Consider the following 23,364-nt stretch of genomic DNA (forward strand, 5'->3'; position numbering starts at 1 on the left):
TTCCTTGCTACCTTCTAGGTCCTGGCTCTGTCCCCCCCGCTTCCAGTCTCTGCCTTCCCTCTTCACAAGCCATCCTCCGGTTCAGTAACTGCTCGTGGTTCCCTGTATACACCATGCTCTTCCAGCCCCTGTGCTCATGGTCAGTCAGTTTCTCCGGCCTGAGACCGTGCCTGACCGATTAGGGACTCAATGAAGAGCGATCATGATCTCAAGGGTTGTTGTGCGTGACTCTACAAGGAGTAAGAGATATAGTATGACAGATAAGCACCTAGCCGACCTGACCTCATAGGTTACCACCCAAACTCTAGGCCTCCCTGACCAGTGACAAGACCTCCCCATCTCTAATTACATCCGATGAAGCTAAATTGTATGATTTCGATACATAGGCTTTAAATTTGAATTTTTGCAACTAAGCCATTTCAAAAAGAAAAGGTCTCCGTTCCCCTCTATGTTAAATCAGACGGGCTCTGGTCCTGTGTTTTAAGTGTGCCTTGGTGGGGGTCAGGGATGCTCTGCTGGGGTGACTTCCCTGAGGCTTCCTTTTCCTTGTCCCCTGTCCCTAGGAATTTCTAAGGAGGCTTCAGGTTCTTGAATAGAACTTGAAAATCTAGGTCTATACCACTCTATCTCATTCCAGGAGTCAAAAGTCTTGATAAATATTTAGTTTTAAAAGCTGCCCATTGTTTCATTGGCCACAGCAGAAAACACAGTAACAATGATCAGATAGCACTAACCAGGGACATCAAACTCAGGAGCTCACAGAGTACTGCATATTATGGGGATAGATTAAAAATTAAAAAATAAGGCTAAAGACAGCTATATTTGACCAAATAGGGAAAACCCCTTCCATTTCATTGTTGGGTCTTTACTATCCCTGTTACAAATTTCATTCTTTTCTCTTTTCTCCACTTGCCCTTCCTCCCCAAACTCAAAGGTATGTTCAGGGGTGCCTGGGTGGCTCAGTCGATTAAGCGTCTGCCTTCAGCCCCGATGATGATCTCAGGGTCCTGTGTTTGAGTTGGGCTCCCTGCTCAGTGGGGATCCTACTTCTCCCTCTCCCTCTGCTGCTTCCCCTCCTTGTGCTCTCTCTGAGATAAATAAGTAAAATCTTTAAAAAGAATAAAATGTATGTTTTTTCATAAACTTTGTTAGGTTTATGGTTACATAATTTTCAGGATCCAGCGCCAAGTGAAAAATGCAATACTCTGTGTTCAAACTATTAAGATTTCAAGATGGTGACAACAGAAAATTAAACGGAGTATGGGGTCCCTCTGAGCACAGGGCCTGTGGGTTGCACAGCTGGGAGCACTAGCTCCCCACTTCCACTTGCAGAATAGATCATCATCTGTTGCTCTGATTTGGCATAAAACCCCTCTTCTCCTGACACTGTCTCCTTAGTCACAGGACTCTTCGTCCTCAACAAGCGTGACTTTGAAACACTCGGCATCTTTGTGCCACTGGATGAATTTGTGTTTCATATCAAGGTCTAAAATATTTAGCTAAGTCATAACAGTTTAGGTAACAATGATTTTGAGAAAAAAAAAAAAAAAACCTGGAGATTTTTTCAGGATAAGGGAATTGGCCTTTGAGGCAAGCAGTACTTATGTCTTTTCAAACATTAACTCCTTGTTAATCTTTTGAACTCCTTCAAACCAAACCACAGCTGGAACCCAAAGATACCTTCTCTGTTTGGCCTCAGGGAAAGTCTTTAGAAACACCATGCCCAATTCATAATTCTGATAATTTACTCAAAGAATAATATGGAAATTTGCTTCAGCCTCTTTCCTCTGTTCTTTCTCCCCTCTCCTTTCTGCCTCTCAAGTCCACATGTCTTCTAAGATCTCCCGTCATAGCCCTGTTCACTAAGAAATAGGTACCTGCTATGGGTAAGGCGCCTTCCATACTGTGAACAGTATGGAAGTGAATTAGGCATCAGCCCTAAACTCTAGGAGGGGAGAGGAGTCTGAAACAGCCACAAAACAGGGTAGAAAGGAGAATGAACCAGAAGAAATGGACAGAGAAGGTGCTGGGTGGCGTGCTAGACAACTTTCTGGAGTTAATGGTGGACAGGAGTTAGTTAGCAAAGGCTTTCGGGCAGAGATGATACCTCACCCTCACCAAGATATTGGGAAAGGGGCATTTCAGGCAGAGAAAAGTATGAATCCAGGCACCCAGGGTGGGGCTGGGAGGGGTGGGAAGGTAGAAGATCAGGAATTGCAAGTTGTTCATCATGGCTGGAGTAGATGTGAGAGACCCAGAATTGTGTAAGGATTCTACATGAGAAGTATAAAGTTCTCTGTTGTTTAACTCTCTGTTACCTTGGGCTTTCAGTTACCCACAACCAAATCCAATCCTATCTAATGCAATCTTCAAAGTTCCATCAGTCATTCCTTATCAAACACAACCCTGAGTCCCTCTTCTTGCCAGCTGCTCTCCTTGTAGGCCTGCCCCATTTGGTAAAGGCCGCTCTTAAATTTCAGCACCCAGGACAGAATATAATACTCCAGAAGCCATCTGCTGAACCCCGCCTCTACTGAGTTCTTAAATTGAGCACACGTGTCGCATAACCCACAATAAGCCATCAAAAACCCATCTTGAGCTTGCAGTGAATGAAAATTCTTAGTTCTTTCTTGCCTATTTTTCTTGAGATTCAGCTATTCAATTTCAAATTGCTCTCTGGATACGATGTGGAGTGCAAATTATAATTACTATAACATTAATGTTTGCTGAATAGGTGAAACAGCTACCTACTTAAATTCCTAATTTTCAATGATCTATTTCATCAATAACCACTAACTCTCTGACCTGATCTTAGAAACTACACATATTGGTATTATTGAAAAATAAATATTTGGATTAAGGCTATGCTGAAAACTTTCGTTTCTTCAAGGTTTGCTTTATCTATTCCAAAATGCCTTTGGGAAGAAACTGGTAAGTATTTCATTGTTGAAGCATTTTTATCTTTAGGATTTATCGCCACGTGTCCTAATGGATCCCTGTGTTTCTAGTTTGCCCCTTACAGTCTATATTCCACACTGTGCCCAGAGTGACTTCTTATAGTGTAAATCTGATTATGATATCTTGGCCGAAAATCCCTCAGTGACTCCAATTGATCAAGGATAAAGTTAAAGTCACTACCGTGGTTCTCAAGACATTTTATCACCTGACTCTCCTAATCCTTACTTTTTATGCTCTGGTCAACTACATTCAGCTCCTCTGTCCCGCCTGATCTTGAAATATTTTATTCTCTACCTAGAATATTCTCCACTTCTTTCCCCATATCTACCTGGTGAATCTTACTCTTTGCTTAGGTTTTGGTTTGGAGACTGCTTCTTCCAGGAAGCTCTCTTGTACTGGGTTAGATGTCCCCACCATGAGTTTCTAGAGAGCCAAATACTTCTTTCCTCACAACTCCCACTGAACCGCAAGCTCCGTGAGGGAAAGATCATTTCTTTATTGTCCACTGTTGTTAATGTTGAAGGAATGAACAAGTCTATGTTGACGGCTGCTTGAATTCACATCTAACCAATCCCAAGTAAAAATGTGGATTTGAGCCATGCCTCACTGGAATAAGATGTCACAATACCTACTTTCCCTCCCTCTTAGGGGGAACCAAGAGTAGTAAACATGCCGTACTTGTCCTCACGGATCCAAATATCGGTCTGCTATAGGTTTTCCAGGAGTCGCCACTGACAGTCTTGACACTAAATTGATAGGATCTCCCTGGACGAAGACCATATATGATGCGTCCTTCTGATTTCCTGTTGCTATAGGGGTTGAAGACCGTGATTGCGTCTCTGGGGGACCACTGCAGCTCAAAGTCATCATAGTCTGTCCAGTCCGGTGGCCCCTTCCAGGTGATGGCCAAGGATGTGTTTGTAACATCAGCAAATGACATAAGACTGGGAGGAGTTGGGGCTGTACGTAGGAGAACATGAAAAAAAAATCACATAAACATGTCCATGCCATAACACATGCAGATAAGACAGCTGAGTAATGTCAGACATATGTCAAAGTACTTTGTAAGAAGAGGTACTATGAAAACCTAAACAGAAGCTTCTATCTGTAGTGTTTACTATGCATTAGGTACTCTCCTCAAATGTTTAATGCACATTTTCTTCAGTTTTCATAGCCAGAGTTTCCTTACTAGAGTACTGTGGAACAGGAGTGGGCCCTAATGGGTTACAAGTATGTACTGGTTCCATTAGATTTCTGAGGTGTGAGGGTTACAGTCCACTGACAGTTAACATCCAGAAGGCCTCGTTCATTGACCCCAGGGTGGCATTCAGACTAACATTGTCTGCATATGCCCAGGAAATAAAATATTTAGAAAGCACTGCCCATGGCAACACAATGATGATGTATATGATCATCCCTATTTTACACATAAGAAAACTGAGACTTAGAGATGCTCAGGACATTCCTAGCTTCACATGGGTAAGTGGCAGAGATAAGCTAAGGACCTAGATCATATTCCTAGATCTTCTGTGGTATGTTTGCGGTTAAGGTCTGTTTCCTTTATCATAGTGCCTTTCCAAGTTCAGGAGCTAGCACATGGCACACCATTACTGATTTCCCTTTTTCTTATGAAAATGTAACTCAAATGTGTGCCACCAATACTAGCCTTTGGCAACTGGGTTTTTTACCTGTTCTGCTCTCCCCCGTGAGCTTGTTGCTGAGGTCCCCACTGTGAGTTACCACACACAGTATGTACTTCCTTCCAGGAACAAGGCCATGGAAACGCCATTCGGTCAGGTCCTTGTCTCTCCAGTTCTCCTTCTTCGTGCCATTGGGGTTGTAGAGAATCAGCTCATAAAAGTCAAAGTCCCCGGAGGCGGGACTCCAGCTGAACCAGAGACTGTCTGTCATGTTTCGATTGGATCCTCTGAGGTTACTCACAGAAGCTGGGACTTAAACACAGTGAAAGCCTTTACTAAGAACGAGAGTTAGAAACAAAGGCATTTGGCCTACAGGTGAGGATATGAGTGATGTTGGGCATATAGGTAAGTAGTCCCAATTGTGGAGTCAGATCTGGCCTGTATTTGAGGGCATAGGTTTAGGGGCATGTGGTCTAGAGCTGTGGTACAAATGAAAAGAAAAAGAACCACCACAGGGGTGCACAGGTGGCTCAGTGGGTGGTTAAGTGTCTGCCTTTCTCTCAGCTCAGGATCCCAGGGTCTGGCCCACATTGGACCCACATTGGACTTCCTGCTCAGTGGGGAGTCTGCTTCTCTCTCTGCCCTTCCCCGGGCTTGTGCGCACTCTCTCTCTCTCTCTCAGATAAATAATAAAAATCTTAAAAAAAAAACAAAAACAAAACACCGCAGGTGGTGACTTCTGTATGCTTGCCACATGTAGTCTGATAAACATCTAAAATGAGATCTTCAGAAATTATTTATTAAAACTGGTCACACAGTTTATAAATTAGCCTGTGAAAGGCCTGAAAGTGTTCACAGAAGGTGCCAACCCCTTCCAAGCTGGCCCATCTCTTCCAGGCCCCTCCCCCACACCCTCTGGGTGTCTCTGCTTCCGCTCCACCCTCTTGTAGGCTCTCCGTTCCCTCAACTCTTTCCTAGCCAAACTATATCAGTTGAGCCTCACTTGGAAGAAGAGTGCTAACTGTCACGTCTACCACTGTGTAAATTAGTCATGCTGGCACCTGTCCCATGGGTATGTAAGTCTCGTTCTTCTCCAGAGTGAAGACTCTTGTCTCTCAATGGAGGAACTTTCAACATTAATGAGCAGAGAAGGGAAGATGTGCAGAGGGCAGATGGCCCTGGAAGTGGTAACACGGAGGCAATTTTACTCAGGCTCTAGGCTGATCTGGATCTGTTGCTCATTTTTATTCCCTTCCCCAAACACACTGAGATCTTCTGTTGGGCGCCTGGGATGCGTTCTCACACAGCTCCCCTCACCTGCAGGGCTCAGCTGAAATGCTTTCTCTGTCGAAAGTACTATCTTGTCCTGTCAAGTCTCTCTGTCATGCATGTTGTTTTTTTCTTTCTTAGACTTGAGGGTGTTCCCAAGTCATCTTCCTTAAAAATCTGCTGTCTGCCCCCTCTCCCCTGTGCCCATTCCCCCACCCCAGTCCCACGCTTATGTGGGCTCAGTGGATCAGGGGCCTCATCAGCACCATTCACGGTCATTGTCCAGCAGTGAGCCCCGCATGGCACAGAAAGCACTCAAAAACTATCATGAGATATCAAAAAAAATAACTGAATAGAAAGATAAGACAATGAACTCAAATTATGGGAAAAGAGTCAATTCCATTTCTTACTGGCAGCCCAGAGAGCTCTCTCTCTCTCTCTCTCTCCTTTTCCTGCAATTCTTTGTGTTCAGTTCATGCTGTGCTGTGTCACGAAGCACTCATAGATTGGTCCTTTCCACAGTGGATCTTCTCCAGACCCGCCCTCTGCTCCATGAGTGTGGAAGTTTCCCAAGGGGAACAGTTTGAATGGAGCCACAATGGGCTACAACCCTCTTGTGGTGGTTAGCTGGCACATAGAGGAGCCAGATTCATTTTTCCACCAAACCCTATGAAGTCTACAAGTGGTGGCAACAGAGCAGAAACCAGGGCCAAGCTATTCTGGTACAGAATCAAAGATTGGTTTAGGGTCAAAAAGCCTGAAGATCACCAAGTTCATATAGAACTAGACCATGTATAGAACAGGAAACGAAGGACACAACACAGAAAAGCCAGTGAATACTGAGACAATTTCTCTGCTCTACATTCCTGCTTGGTTGGATCTGGGCCTTACCTGTTCGACCGAATATGAAAGATTCATTAGACAGCTCCCCACTGTGAGTTACGATCACCATTTTGTACATTCGGCCCTGCAGCAAGTTCTGGAAAGAGAAGCTCTGGACTTGTGGGTCAACCTGAGCTCTCTCCTGAAGCGTTCGGTCTGGGTTGTACAGAAAGATATTGTACCCGTTGAGCTCCCCTTCTGAGGTGGTCCAGCTGAAGGACAGGTGTCTGGTGGAGTTCTCTGTGATCCTCAGGTTGGTGACAGCAGCAGGGACTGCAAAAGTTGAGCCAAACAGTGAGACTGACTTTCGGCATGCCCCCAACACAGCCCAGGCCCGAGGACAGCAGGGACACACTACACAGCAGCCCAAAACACATTGTCTCTGCCTTCAGAAAATATCAACTTCATGGAGACCCCAAAACAAAGAAGACTGAATTTTGTGCATGACTGATGCTGAAACTGTTAACGAAAAAACCAAAATCAAAACAAACAAACAAACAAAAAAACCCCAAACAAAGAGAGAGAACAAAGAAAAACCAGTAAAGGGAAATGATCTTCAAAAACATTTTTTGGGTCTGAAATAAATGTTAATCTGACTTGTGTGACTCAATGTTTTTCTAACACTAAGAGCTAGATCAGAAATTTAAAACAAAACAAAACAAAACAAAACACACATCTCTGAATGCCATCTAAAAGCTAAGGAATGGCCCACGGAGGTGAGGGCAGCAGGGAGGGAAGAGAAGTGGGAGAGAAAGAGAAAGTGGGCCGAAGGAGATTCAATTCAGGGGTTGAGGAAAGAGAAGCAAGAGAAAAACCAAAGTCATTAAAAAAAAAAGAAAGAAAGAAAGAAAGAAAAAGATCGACCTTGGGATTCAATGACCCTCTCGGCCTTCAGTGGCACCCATTGGCAAAGTAATCAAGAGCCCTCAGAAGTGACCAGCTACCCAACTGTTTGCACAGGGGCTGCCTGATACTGCAGAAGTCTTGGGCTATCAGTGGGAACAGAACTGGACACCTGCCTTGGTCTCTCCTGGGTTCTCCTCCTTCTGCTCCAAACACTTCCTCTTTTGCTTTCTCCTTAAAAGCTGCTCTTTCCCATCACTCCAACCTTTGTCCTCTGCACGTTCCGTAACACAAGCTGAGGACCCAATTTCTTTTGCTTCATGGATTGCTATGGTCTGAATGTTTATGTCCCTTCCACCCCCGAATCATATGCTGAAACCTAACCCCCAAGGGGATGGTACTGGGGATGTGGCCGTGGAGAGGTGGTTATGTCATGAGGGTGAAGCCCTCATGAATGGGGGTAGTGCCCTTATAGAAGAGACACCGGAGAGCTCTCATGTCCTTCTACCATGTGAGGACACCGCAAGAAGATGCCAACCATGAACCAGGAAATGGGCCCCCAATGGATCCTGAATCTGCTGGTGACTTGATCTTGGACTTCCAGCCTCCAGACCCATGGGAAATACAAGTTTGTTGTTTAAGCCACCCAGTTTATGGTATTATTTCTTATTGCAGCCTAAACAGACTAAGACATGGATTTAACTGGAATTTTTGCCCAAATATTTATCTTCATCTCACTCTTCTGAGCTTGGGCCATATTTTCAATTACCCGTGATCATCCCTTGCTGTAAGTCATCCAGACATCTCAAACTCAGTATGCAACTAAACCCTGTCCATTCCTCCTTGACACAGCCTCCTCCTACTTCTCTTATCTCAATTAATGGCATCATCTTCTACCAGATACCCCAGGGGGTCATTCCGAAATCTTCTGTTCTTCCTTCCGTACTCTACTCAGATACCAAGTGCCATCTTATCTCACATAGAAATAGTTCTTGACTAAACCTACAATTCTTCAACAGGGCCCCTGTGGTGGTTTAGCTTTTGACCCTTATCATTTCTATAACTGCAATCATTTTATGACCCCAACTACCTATCTGATCACATCCCCCTACTTTGTTCTTGCTCTGCTCCAGCTATACTGGTCTCTTTACTGGTCCAACAGGCCAGACACACTCTTGCTTGAGTCTCTGCCTCACTGTTTGCTCTGCATGGGGATATTCTTCCCCCAAATACTGGCATAGCCCTTTCTCCCTTTTCTGCTCAGTTATCACCTTCTCGACAACACCTCTGAGGACTGTACTATCCAAAACTGTAAGCCTCTAACACTTGCTACCCCACTTTCCTGATTTAATTTTCTCTTTGGTATTCACTACCATCTAACTTACTACACTCTTGACTTATTTATTGTGTGTATTATTTGCCTTTCTTTCCTACTAGAATATGAGCTTCATGACCATCAGGCTTTATTTTCCTCACTTCTGTGTATCCAGCATTTAGAAAGGTGCCTAGCACATAGTAGTTGCTCAGTGACAAATGATTTAATGAGTGAGTCTCTTCTCCATTCAATCTATTCCCCATGGCCATCTGATTTATCTTTTTTGAGGTACAAATTTTATTTCAAAACACTCCCTCTCTGGCTGAAAAACCTCGTATGGTCTCCTCACAGCTTATAAGGAAAAATAAATTCCCGAGGAAGGTGTGCCAGGCACTCTCTAACCTGGCTTCATTCTGCTCCCCCGGCCTCACCTCTCCTTCATGCCACCCTCACTTCATTCACCCGTGGCTTCTCACTGGTCCTTCTCACACCTCCCAGTCTTGCCAAAGGACAGGATCTCTGCACTGGGTTTCTTTCTACCTTCTCTTCACGTGCAGAATTGTTTCATCTTTCAGGATAGTACAGAAAGGTCCATTTTTATGAAGACCTCCCAATTCCACCCAACTTCCACGCTCTTCTTGATGTTGGATATTCCTTTCTTTATATAGTCCTTATCACAATGTATCATCACCCTTAGTCTGTGTGTCTGTCTCCCCCACCAGTCAGTCAGCTCTTCCAGGACAAAGCATGCCAAGTTCATCTTCATGTTTCTGTCAGCATCACCCCCCTCCCTTTCAGATGGAGCTCCTTAATGAGTAAGCCATCAGACCAGGGTTGTTGTCTGAATAACGACCCCCAGAGGTGTCCATGTCCTAATCCCCAGAACCTGGGAATATGTTACCTTATGTGGCAAAGGGGACCTTATAGATGTGATTAAGGTAAGTATCTCCAGGCAGGGAGCTTAGGCTGGATTGTCCGGGTGGTGACCAATGTAATCACGAGAGTCCTGAAAAGATGGAAGAGGGAAGCAGAAGAGTAGAGAAAGAGATATGGCGACATACACAGAGGTTGGAATGATGCTATTGCTGGAAGGGGGCGTGAGCCAAGGAATGTGAGTGGCCTCTGGAGCCTGAAAAGGGCAAGGAGAGGATCTCCCCCTGAAGTATCTAGGAGAAGCACAGTCCTGCTGATACCTGAAGCCTCGATTTCAGCCCCATAGGACTCACTTTCAGTTTCTGACCTCCAGAACTCTAAGAAAATAAACTGGTGTTTGAAGTCACTAGGTCAGTGGTAACTTATCACAATGGCAGTAGGTTTTAATAATACATCTAAATTGGAGTGGGGTAGGCTGGAGCCCCCATGAAGAGGCTGACTGATGCAGAAGTGATAAATCACAGTGAACATCCCCATCGTGTCAAGAAATAGCTCTCCTCTCCCCGTGTAGCTTCATCCCTTTGACCCTGCGGCTCTGAAGGAATAGCACCCAGGGATGGGATCCGGGGCAAAGCGATGGGCTGTGCAGATTACCTGTGCGGCCCTCAGTCTGGGCTTCCTTGCTGAAGAGCCCTCCACTGACAGTCAAGATCTGTATCTTATATTTCTTTCCTGGCGTTAGGTCTTCAAATTTGTGCTGCTTGGCGGCAGCTGGCTCTGATGTGTTACTCAGAAGGATCCCCTTGTCGTTTAGAAGCAGGATCTCGTATCTTTCTGCCACGCCGGCAGCTTTTTGCCAGCTTACTGTTAAGGAATGACTGCTGTATGCATTGTCTGCAATTATTCCCTGGACAGACGCTGGGACTGCAAAGAAAGAAGAGAAGCGAGGGCTGTTAGGTTCTGTCACTTAGGCTAAGCCAACTGAGAAAGCAGGTGAGAAAAACTTTAAATCAGTGGCAGAGAAAAGAGGTTGCCACCATTTCACTCATGTCCCATGGACACTTCCCATGTGCCCTTACGAGACAGTATTTCTTGGCCTAGATTATATGTACCCCTGCTTTGAGTCTCTATTTTTTTCCCCTCTGAATTTAGACAGGCTCTTGAAGTCAAACAAGTAGAAAAATTAGTGAAAGTGACTCTGATAAATATGCAAAGTGATTCAGATGTATGTATCTAGAAAGTGGAAGATGCTGAACAGATTTACATTCAGTGAATATCGCTTGGATGGTGGAATTATGTTTAGACTTTCGTTCCCAAGATTAACTCAAGTCAAACCTTTCAGCCTTGACCTAAGCAGTAGTATATCATAAATTTTTTTACTATGGCTCCTGATGGGAAAGGTAAAGTAGTATTATTTTTAGTAAGATTTTCTGTCCTAGGCTCATATTTTTTTCTCATTCTACATAATCTTAGGAGATCTCATTCACTCCCATGGTTTGAATTGTTACCCATATGGTGACGACTCCCAAATTTAAACTTGCAGTTCAGATCTCTCTTCTATTTTTGCAAATGACATCTCTCCCTGCATGTTCCATCCAGTTCCTAAGAGGCCCAAATTGGACTCCTCAGCTCCCTCCTCATACCTCCTTATTGTCCTTTGTTCCTCTTGGCGCAAGTCAGAAACGTGGGTTGTCCCTCTTATACTACACATAATCAAACATGGGTCTTGTAATTTCTACATCCTACAACTTCTATCTCTTTGATCTATACACTTCTCTCCCTTCTCTGCCCACTCCCACTCCCCTAGGACTACATCATCCCTCACTACATGATTGACCAGTGCCCTTCCTTCCTCACCTCCCACACTATATCTGCATGTTCTCATGGCAGCCCCAAGCAGATGGCCCTTCAATGGCTCTCCGTAATTCTAAACACCTTAGCAAGGCATACGAGGCCCTTCATGATTTGGTCCATCTACTTCGTTGGCCATACGGCTCATCTTTACTCTAGCACACCACACAGTGTGTAGGTCCTCAGTGTGCCGTGCTTTCTCTCACCTTCAGGCCTTTGTTTTTTCTGCGGGAGCCAAGTCAACACCCATGTCACCAGGATGACTTCTTAGTGTCTATTTAAATGCTACTTTTCCCTGAAACCCTGTCATGGCTCTTCATGTTTGCTCCTAACACACCCCATTATTACTTTTATTTTAGAAGTTATCGTGTTGTAATTGTCTTTTTATTTCCCTGTCTCTTTAACTAGATTATAAGCTTCTTGAGGTTGGGGGCTCTATTTTGCCACTGAATTCCCATTTTCTAGCATAGTGCTTGGTATGTGGTTGGAGAGATACATATATGAAATAGATACACAGGAGGGGACAGGACAGAAGCCCAGGCCCACGGCTAAATGAGTGGTTATGGGAACGGAATGCATCTGATAAGTATTCTACCGCAGTAGAGAAGGCAAAAGGTTTGGAGCCAGACAAACCTAGATTTGAGTTATAGCTCTTGATCTTATTACGTGCATCCTTGATAATGTTTTATAAGTGTTCTGGGCCTTACTTTCCTCATCTATAAGATGGAAATAAAGCTCTCTATCTTCTAATGTGACTGGAGATCATTTTTAAATGCCTGGCAGTTAGAAGGTGCTTTTAGCTTATTCGTGTTTTAAAAGTAGTATATTATTGGTAATATTAATATAAAGAGGCACATTATTCCTTCATTTGTTACTTATTCTTGTAACAAATGAAGTAAATGGCATAGGTGTTCATTTTTTTTTTTAAATTTGCGAAGGGTAAATTTTACAGAAAATAGTAACTACTTAAATGTAAATAGTTCATGTAAATAGTTACAGAAGTCTATGTGTTAAAACTAAAGTTTCTACATCATTTAGCAAGTACGACAGTTTATTCAAGTGATATGGGCCTTCAGGACCTTTCATTTGTTCTGAAGATCTCTATTACGAAAGAAAAATGCAAAAAGAAACTATGAAAAGGGCTCTTGAAACTACACTGAATTATGGCTTTGACTTCGGATGTTTTTGTCTTGTGAATAGCTAAGTCAGTCCATCTGCTGTCCTGTCGTGGAAAACAGTTTGGCTCTTCTCCAGGTGGGCACTCACCTGTCCGCCCCACTGTGTCTACCTGGTTCTTCAGGGAGCCGCTGACTGAGGCGATCACGATCTGGTACTGTTCCCCAGCCTCCAGCCTGTGGAATGTGTGCTCCGAGACGTGTTTGGAGACTGTCTGAGACTCAACCTTGTGATTCTGCCTGAACGCTGACACTGTGTAGGAATCGATGTCTCCCCCACCAGGAGTCCAGCTGACTGTCAGGCTATCTGTCGCCCCATTGGGAGAGACGTGAATATTTCTGACAGCGCTTGGAACTAAAAAGGGAAATAGATTGAAAAGTCATCACTTAGAGAATGAACTACGGAAATTTTCAACCAAAATTGTCACGCTTCTTATATTTTGGTATGTACTAAAAGAATTCACTTTCATATATTGATACCATTTTTCTTGGACTTTTCTGCCTGAACTGAATTTGACTGGGGAAATTTAGAGGGACATCGAAGCCAGCAAGTGGAAAGGAAGGATGCCGGTAATAGAGCGAGGAGCTGGTTAGACTGCCTTGGTCCAAGTCTTGGTTTACTCATTTACTAGCTGGGGGACTACAGGCAAATTACTTACTCTCCGTCAGTTTCAGTTTCTTCATCAGAAAAATGGCAGTTTTGGTAATAGTGACAGGCCACAGAGTTGTGAGGATTGAACAAAATGTCCACGTAAAGCACTTTGCTGTGGGTTTAGTTCATGGTCAATAAATGTTAATGGTCATAACAACACTCCTAAGGGAGTTCCAAAAGAAACCCAACCAACAGAGTTATTCTTATTTAATCTGTGAGCCTCACAAGCACCAGCTAGTCACATTAGTCCAATGTTATTTCTCTGAAAGCTTTTTTCTCTTACCCTACATAGTACTTTACTTTTGTTAATCCAGCTTGGACAACATCACGGTCACCATCAAGATAACATCACTTCTTGCCATCTCCCTTTTACCCTGTTATCTTCAACCCAAATGCCTGGCTACCCAACATGCGAAATTCACCAGCACATCTACTCAAGTTCAAGAGCCACATTTCAAATTACCTGTGAAGCCCTCAATGAAGGCTGACTGCTGTACCTCTCCACTGATGGTCAAGACAAGAATTTTATACTGGCGCCCTGGCGTCAGGGAGGTGAATCGATATTCAGTTGCAGTATTTACAAGGTGAAAAGGAGGAAATACTTTCATATCGTTGAAGAGCAGCTGGATCTCATATTGGTCGACATCCCCATCAGCTCGTGACCAAGTCACCAGAAGGTCCTCAGTGCTCCTATTCCGCAACGTTAGATCCCTAACGGGCTCTGGGACTAGGGAGGAATATGGCAAGACACTTCAGGAAAGTGACTGATCAAAGTTTACCTACACAGTAATTTATGAATCACATTCAAGGAACTGGCAAACATCTCTCTTCCCCAAATAAACCACTTGAACTACTTCATGCATAATTAAATGAGAAAAATTGGAAGCAACTATTAAAATTTTAATTTTTTCCTGACATAAATCTTCTATGCCAAGCGTTGGTAGGATATAATTATAAAATGAATTATGACCTCAATCATAAGATAAAACAAGATCTAGAACTTTAAATGCTACAGTGCAGGAGGACCGGGAAGAAAAATGGGACAATTGGCCTTCTTGCTTCCCGACTGTGCTTGCTTTTATCTACCAATAAATATTCTGCAATTATAGGCCATGGGTTGGCTGACTGATACTAGCTCCAAGTGAGAGTGGGAATGCAATTCACTGCTCAGGAAGCAGAGAGAATTCAAGGTTCAGATATTTTATTTACTCGATGACCTTCAAGTCCCAATAAACCATCAGATTTTACAAGCTTTCCACTTACTTGTTCTTCCATTCCCTTGTTCACTGGCTTCATATTGTCCACTTCTTGTACTAACAGTGACGCTGTACAACCGTCCAGGGACTAACTTAACAAACACACACTCGTTTTCACTCTTGGGGATGCTTTTGGTTTGAACAAAGTTGTTTTTGTTTTTAATGGTGACTTCATAGTGATCAAAGTCTCCAGTAGCATGCACCCAGGATACCTTTAAATAGTCACTCCTGGCTGAGTTACTAATACTGACTCCCTGGACCTTGTCAGGCACTGAAAAAAAAAAAAAGAACAGAGAACAGCTGAAGATGTAGTGTGTCTAAGGGAGTAATTGATCACAGATGAGAACCTGGGATGGTGAAGGTAAGTGAGAAGATTTTTTCCGTGGGCATTTAAAAGAAAAGTTTTAGACCTTTAGATCACACATTTCCAGAGGGGAAAGATTGTTACACTACTTGGAGTGATTAAATGGATCTTTTAACAGAGCCCAAGAAATGAATTCTAATTCTGTTTTTTGCATACCTGCAAAATGTCACGTACAAGATGGAAATTAAATATAACTGTTGATTAATGTGAATTGATGGTGATGATATTAATTCCAACATACCTTAGTGACTCAAAACATGATAAAAAGTTACCAAGAAGAGTATAAACAATCCAAAAGAAAATTGGAAGAAGAGGAAACATGTAGTTAGTACACGAAGAGATGTCTAACATCATTGGTGATCAAGGAAATGCAAGTCAAGACCATAGCAAAATACCATTTTATAACCATATGGTCGGCAAAATTTAAAAACCTGACAAGACCAAGTATGAGACAGGATACCTGGCCATGGGAGAGAAGATGAATGGACCATATATACACAGTGAGATTATATAACAGTCATAATTTCTTTTTAACTCAAAATGCAAAAATATGGATTTTTGCATTTAACATCAAAACACAAAATATAAGTGAATCTTATCAATATAACATTAAGTGAAAAACAAAGTCTTAAGAGAGTACGTACTGCATAAAATAACCTTTAAAAATAATTTTAGAACAACTAAAATTTTTTAAACCTGTAATTTTAGGACTATATAAATACTAAAACCATGCAAGGTAAAAGGCAAGAAGAGAGATGAAACTAGGAGTCAAGATGATGGCTACCGTGGGATGAATCGGTGGGGTGGGAACTGCATGATTTGATACAGATTACTGTCAAGGTTCTAGCTTTTATTTTTTATTTTTTTAACATCTTAATTTAATTTTATTTTTTCAGTGTTCCAAGTTTCATTGTTTATGCACCACATCCATTGCTCCATACAATACGTGCCCTCCATAATACCCACTAACAGGCATAATACTCCATAGTATATATGGACCACATCTTTATCCATTCATCTGCTGAAGGGCATCTTGGTTCTTTCCACAGTTTGGCGACTGTGGCCACTGCTGCTATGAACATTGGGGTACATATGGCTCTTCTTTTCACTACATCAGTATCTTTGGGGTAAATACCCAGTAGTGGAATTGCAGGGTCATAGGGAACCTCTATTTTTAATTTCTTAAGGAATCTCCACACTGTTTTCCAAAGTGCCTGCACCAACTTGCATTCCCACCAACAGTGTAAGAGGGTTCCCCTTTCTCTACATCCTTTCCAACACACGTTGTTTACTGTCTTGTTAATTCTGGCCATTCTGACTGGTGTAAGGTGGTATCTCAATGTGGTTTTGATTAGAATCTCCCGGATGGCTAATGATGATGAACATTTTTTCATGTGTCTGTTAGCCATTTGTATGTCTTCTTTGGAGAAGTGTCTGTTCATGTCTTCTGCCCATTTTTTGACGTGATTTTCTGTTTTGTGTGTGTTGCGTTTGAGGTGTTCTTTGTAGATCTTGGATATCAGCCCTTTGTCTGTAGTGTCATTTTCGAATATTCTCTCCCTTTCTTCAGGTTGCCTCTGTGTTATGTTGACTCTTTCCTTTGCTGTGCAGAAGCTTTTGATCTTCATGAAGTCCCAAAAGTTTATTTTTGCTTTTGTTTCCTTTGCCTTTGGAGATGTGTTTTGAAAGAAGTTGCTGTGGCCAATATCGAAGAGGTTACTACCTATGTTCTCCTCTAGGATTTTGATAGATTCCTGCCTCATACTGAGGGCTTTCATCCATTTTGAGTTTATCTTTGTACATGGTGTGAGAGAATAGTCGAGTTTCATTCTTCTATACATAGCTGTTATTTTGGGTAGTGGTTTCTCATGTGCCTATTAAATTATTAAAATAATGAATTAAGTGCCTAAATTGAATTGGAAGCCTAAAAAATAAATAAAAGTGACAAAACATGGTTTCTTGAACCAAGAATTATGATTAATCCAATTTTGTGCACCTGAGGTTCCCCCAATAAATATACAAACAAATAAATAATGTGTCCCTGTGTTTTTTCTCTTAATCTATCAATTGATCAATCAACTGGACAAAGCCTGTGTCTAAACTTCTCTTCCACTTTCCTTCAAAGCATGAAATAACTCAGAAATTTCAATATTTTGGCATCTAAGCCATATTTACCAAGATACTTCTTACATCTGCAAGTTGCATTTCATTATCTCTTGTTGGCATACATGTACTGGTTACTTTTTGTATTAGAATATATCTGCCTGCAGAAATGGAGCCAGGACAGGTATGCTTTCTTCAAGATATTCACTGGAACCAATTACAATGTAGCTAGAATTTATTCAACACAGAGTAAAGGAAAAGAAATTCTGAAGTTTTTATGCATGGACTGAGTAAGAAAAGGCAAAGACCCAGGCAATTTATTGAAAACAAAGCAAATATTATAGGAAGAAAAACCAGACTACATACCATGCTAAGTCAATAAGGGGCTCTTCAGGTGGAATTGGAGGTAATTTGTGAGACCTGCCTTGCTGCATGATGAGATGATGTGATACAGAATTAGAAATATTGATATTTTCACCCAAAACGTAGAACAAAAGCATTAGAAAGGGAAAAGGGCTTTGACACAATCAGCTAAAATCAACAAGACAGCATCTCAGACACAACTCTATAGTTAAACTGATATCGGGGGCAATGGATTGTCTTGATTAGTCATGCGTCAAATCCAAGTTCATGCTGGTACAGAGTCAAGAAGGTGCTTTGAATAGAGGATCATTTTTCTTCCATTTAAAAACAATCTTGACAAAAGGCTTGCAGTATCAAGGTCAGATAGATAGGAAACATTCATGAGTTGACGTAGAGGAGAAGTAAGGGGTTAGCAGGATTACATATCCTTTGATTCTGGTATTTTTAGGTTCCAAGTTGATCAACATAAGACACTGACATAAGGCTGCTTCCCAAATGGAAATCTACTTTTCAGATCTCAGGCATTATTATGATTATCAGTATAATTAGATCTTAAATCATTTGAGGGTAGGGAATAGTTTTTTATATCCCTGACCAGTGCTTTCAGAAATAGCATGATGTAATGGAAATAGTACTGGAACTAGGTGAGGTTGATTACTGGTCAGCCATGTGGGCTTGGAAGAGCTAAGTTTCTCTCTGGGACTTGATCTACCAATGAGATGGGATTAGATCAATCCATGAACACTTTCAATGTTAGCATGCTGTATTAATGTAAATCAATGGTTTTTAAACTTTTTGAAGTCAACGAGACTTTGAGAATCTCATAGGAGCTACCCACTCACTCCAAAAAGAAACACACATACCTTTCTTATCTGCAATAACTTCATGGACAGTTTTGGGGGTTATGACATTCTTAACATCTATCCATAGAGCACTAGCTAAAAACTGCTGATCTAAGTGATTTCTGATTATTAATTCAGTGAACATTTATTGAGTGCTTATTGGATTCCAGACCCTGTGCTAGGTAATAGGATGATGTCAATTGCCTTGGTCCTCTGGAAAAAATAACATAGTTTTAGGTTTTTATAAGGTCTTTGAGTCCAGAAGATGATTGGCTAATTCTTGCGTTCAGCAACAATAAAATCATGGGTGCTTATATGGGCCAGGTATAGAGAGAAACACAAAAAGGATTTGGTTCCTGTCGTCAAGCAACCACAGAGGGAGAGATGCAGATGACTGCAACGAATAGTAAATGTCTCCTAGAAAAACATCAATGGGAACTTAGAGGGACACATGACTCAGCTATGAAAACTAATCATGATGGAATTAAGTGGCTAGAGCAGAAAGATAGGAGACCCATTATAAATTTAAGTAATAAGAACCTCTGTCCTGGTTATTGGCAAGAAAAGCAAAATAAAGACATATCAGTGAAAAATTTTGTGGGAGGTCAATGAGAAGATCCTAGCAAAGGATAACATGTGTCAAAAGTGATTTTGAAATTTTCAGTTTAGGTGAGGGTGAATACACTTTGGTTTTGGAAATTTGACAAATTCATTTTTTATAGTATTTCTTTTAATTTCTTTTTTGTTATTATTTTTTCTAGTTTTATTGAGAAGTAATTGCCTTATATCACTGTATAAATTTAAGGCATATAGCATGATGGTTTCATTTATATATATTATGAAATGATTGCCACATTTGGTTCAGCCAACATCCATCCATTCATACAGACATAATTAAGAGAAAAGAGTGAAGAAAAGAAAAAAGGAGGAAAATGTTCTTAATATGATGATAACTCTTATGATTTAACCTCTTAAGAACTTTCTTATGTATTGACATCATGGGGCACATTACATCACTAGCACTTATTTATCATATAGCTAGAACTTTGTACCTGTTGACCATCTTCCTCCAGTTCCTCCTTCCCCCACTCTCTGCCTCTGTCTTTTCCTATTAGTTTGCCTTTGCTTTAGTTTTAGATTCTACATACAAGTCAGGTCATTGAGTATTTGTCTTTTCTTTTTGACTTATTTCACTTAGCATAAAACCTTTAAGATCCATGCAGGTTGGAGCAAAGTGTAGGATTTCCTAATTTTTATGGCTGAATACTATTCCATTGCATAGATATACCACTTCTTTTTTTTTTTTTTTTTAAGATTTTTTAATTTATTTGACAGACAGAGATCACAGTAGGCAGAGAGGCAGGCAGAGAGAGAGAGAGGAAGAAGCAGGCTCCCTGATGCGGAGCTCGATCCCAGGACCCTGGGATCATGACCTGAGACAAAGGCAGGGGCTTTAACCCACTGAGCCACCAGGTGCCCTGATATACCACTTCTTTATCCATTCATCCATGGACAGAACACTCAGATTGTTTCCATATCTTGGCTGTTGTAAATAATGCTGCTATGAACACAAGGGTGCAGATATTTTTTTTGAGCTAGTGCTTTTGTTTCTTTTGGATATAATCCCAGAAGTGAAATGTTTGGATCATGGGGTATTTTTTAATTTTTTGAGGATCTTCCATACTGTTTTCCACAGTAGCTATACCAGTTTACACCCCCAACAGAGCACAAGGGTTGCCTTTTCTCCATGTCAATGTCAGCATTCATTACCTCTTGTCTTTTGATGATGGCCATTCTAACAGCCAAAAGGAGATATCACATTGTGGTTTTAACTTGCATTTTCCTAATGACTAGTGATGTTCACCATCTTTTCATTTGCTTGTTGGCCTTTTGTATATCTTCTTTTTTTTTTTTTTTTTAAGGTTTCATTTATTTATTTGACACAGAGAGAGGGAGATCACAAGTAGGCAGAGAGGCAGCCTGAGAGAGCGGGGGTGGGGGGAAGCAAGCTCCCTGCTGAGCAGAGAGCCTGATGTGGGGCTCGATCCCAGGACCCCAAGATCATGACCTGAGCTGAAGGCAGAGGCTTAACCCACTGAGCCACCCAGGCACCCTACGTATATTTACTTTAGAAAATGACTATACAGGTCCTTTACCCATTTTTAATAAGGTTATTTACTTTTTTGCTATTGAATTGTATGAGTTGTTTGTATTTTAGATATTAACCACAAGTTTGGGTATTAACCCATTATCAGGTACCATGCAAATATTTTTCCCAATCCATAGGTTGTTTCTTCACTTTGCTGATGGTTTCTTTTGCTGCGCAGAATCTTTTTGTTTTGATGTAGTCCCAGTTGCTTGTCTTTGATTTTTTTTTTTTGCTTATGCTTTATATGTCATATCCAAAAAATCGCCACCAAGACCCTATATTTTCTTGTAGGAATTTCATATTTTCAGGTCTTACATTAAACTTTAATTCATTTCACAAACAAATGAACTTAATTTATTTTGAGTTAATTTTTGTGAATGGTATCAGAGAGAGATCCAGTTTAATTCTTTTATGTGTGCACAGCCAGTTATCTCAGTACATTTATTGAAAAGACTGTCCTTTCTACGTTGAGTAGTCTTGACTGCCTTGTCAAAGAAACCCTGACATTTTTAAATGCAAATATCAACCCATAACTCAGCAGGAGAGGCTTGACAAAATATTAATGTTGACCTTCAGCGGAAATCTCAGCTGTAAACCCCAAAAGTGTAAGTACATTGGGAAAATGGTAGCCATCTAAATTGAGTTCTTTACAGAACATCCAAGACCTAACATTCATTGCCTTTGCTAGGATTTTGCTCCTGGTCCCAGAACAAAAAATGTTCATGTTTTTTCACCTTGTGTGAAAAAGAATGAATAGTGGACTTTGACCAAATAGATATTTCAGGAAGGATTTTAGGGCAGAGAACTTCATTGGTTACAGAGCCATTCAGAACTGGGTTAAAATACAGAAACGAACTGGCTCATTTAACAAGTTAAACAGTTGAGCAACTTATTTTTTAGCCTCCCTGAACCTGATCTGCAAAGTGGGAATAATGACAGTGATCTCCATAAGGAAATTGCAAGAATTAAGTTAGTTAACATACATAAAGTCAGTGTCTAGCAACCAAAAAGTACTCCCCAAACAGCAAATACTTGTTACTATATTTGAATATAATATGAATTCTAGCCATGAAAGTAGTGTTCATCTCACTTTAAAGGAAACATGTGCTCACATAAGGAGTTTCTAGGGTCAAAATTTGAAGACTGTCACAATTCTGTGATCTCAACGACCTTTAATCCTATCATTACAGAATTGTTGCAGATCTGTTGCCTTGAGCCATATAGATAGCCACTTCCTTTTTCTTTCTTTCTTTCTTTCTTTTTTTTTTTTTTTTTAAGATTTGACTGATTTATTTGAGAGAGAGAAAGAGAGAGAGAGCACGGCACACACAAGCAGTGGGGAGGGGCAGACAGAGAGGGAGAAGCAGGCTCCCCTCCGAGCAAGGAGCCTGATGCGGGACTTGATCCCAGGATCATGAGATCATCACCTGAGCCGAAGGCAGAGGCTTAAACGATGGAGCCACCCAAGTGCCCCTAGCTAGCCCCTTCTTACAGAGCCTGGCTCTCCTGAGAGCCTTACCTGTTCGCTCCTGGCTGAAGGAATGGTTTTCATACTTGCCGCTCCTTGTAGTTACGGTCACATTGTAGAGGCGGCCCGGAGTAAGGGAGCTGAAGGAACAATCGCTTACAGACTTGGCAATAACGAGGGACTGAACGACCCTGCTGCCATGAGAGAGCGTCACCACATAGTTATCCACGTCTCCTGGAGCTGGCAGCCAGGAAATGCTCAGGTAGTCATTGCGACCAGAATTGTTTACTGTCACTCCACTCACACTGGAAGGGACTGGAATTTAAAAGGGGGGAGAACATTTGAAAAAAGAAAGCACAGTCAAAAGTCTGGAGTCATCGACCGCGGTCAGCAAAAACAGTGTGGACTCAGGAGATCTCGTCTGATTACCTAAGAGGTCAAAGACATGTGAGGGTTTCCCCTTAGCTTCTGGAAGCTGAGGGTTTTGGGATCAACAAGGCTAATAGAAATAAAAATGCAAGAAGGTCTTTTGGGTGCCTTATAAATACAGGGATGCTACTACTGCATTTTTATGGTCTTGCTGTTTGCAAAGTATTTTAAGTGGAGGCATATTTATGTGAATGTGTCAGGAGGTTTCCTCAGCAGGAAAAGGAACAAACGTAACAATCCAAATGAATCAGCTCGAACCAAACTCATCAATAAGCAAAGATGTTTGAAGGGAAAGATGAAGAACACCATACATTTCTAAAGAGCTTAGACTTTGGCTTAGCTTTGATTTTCTTGTGATGAAGTTATTTATTCCTGGGGAGTCTAATAACACAGGAGAGGCATTGCATCTGCCCTTTATAAAGCATTTCCTGCCCTCTAGTGGCAAGAAATAAACCTAAAAGCCTGTCTTGAAAACAACAAATCTGGAGATTGACCCAACAGTGGGCAGAAGGAACTATTGTGGGGATAGTGGCCACTATCGTTTGCTTATTTTAATTGGTGTTTAGTGCCACAGACATTTATGGAGAACCTACCATTTGCCACAGATACAAAAATGGAAAAGATGTGGATGCCTTCAAGGAGCTTCTTGGCTAGAGGCAGTATGCAAATTAATCATTGTGGTATTGAGTAGTAGTTATGTATGTACCAGAAATAAGTATATAGTAGATGGTATTGCCAGCAATAAATATCAGAATAAAATCCTGTAGAGTATGTGAATGCACTACTATTTTCCTTGCTGGCTCACTGCTGCAGCTAAATATTTTCATATAATTGTCAATATCCCTACCTCTCGTACAATGGACAGGATCCAGCTAGATGACCTCTGAGAACCCTTCTAATCTAATACACTCTGATTTTGTGATTTAAGCCTC

General features: G+C 41.5%; 1 protein-coding gene across 2 annotated transcripts in view; it reads right to left on the bottom strand.

Annotated features, from left to right (window-relative positions):
- PTPRB (protein tyrosine phosphatase receptor type B) overlaps positions 1-23,364 on the bottom strand; it is a 116,017-nt gene that overhangs the window by 35,388 nt on the left and 57,265 nt on the right. For both annotated transcript variants that reach the window (XM_004752439.3, XM_045072848.1), the window contains 8 exons: positions 22,055-22,318; positions 14,722-14,985; positions 13,922-14,185; positions 12,898-13,161; positions 10,435-10,704; positions 6,759-7,022; positions 4,647-4,910; positions 3,637-3,918 (listed from right to left, as the gene is read on the bottom strand). In XM_004752439.3, the coding sequence (XP_004752496.1) occupies positions 3,637-3,918; positions 4,647-4,910; positions 6,759-7,022; positions 10,435-10,704; positions 12,898-13,161; positions 13,922-14,185; positions 14,722-14,985; positions 22,055-22,318 (2,136 nt within the window). The remainder of the gene's footprint in view (positions 1-3,636; positions 3,919-4,646; positions 4,911-6,758; positions 7,023-10,434; positions 10,705-12,897; positions 13,162-13,921; positions 14,186-14,721; positions 14,986-22,054; positions 22,319-23,364) is intronic.

This window comes from Mustela putorius, unplaced genomic scaffold, assembly GCF_011764305.1.
Source record: "Mustela putorius furo isolate JIRA1106 unplaced genomic scaffold, ASM1176430v1.1 tig00537227_pilon_pilon_pilon, whole genome shotgun sequence".
Lineage (NCBI taxonomy): Eukaryota > Metazoa > Chordata > Mammalia > Carnivora > Mustelidae > Mustela > Mustela putorius.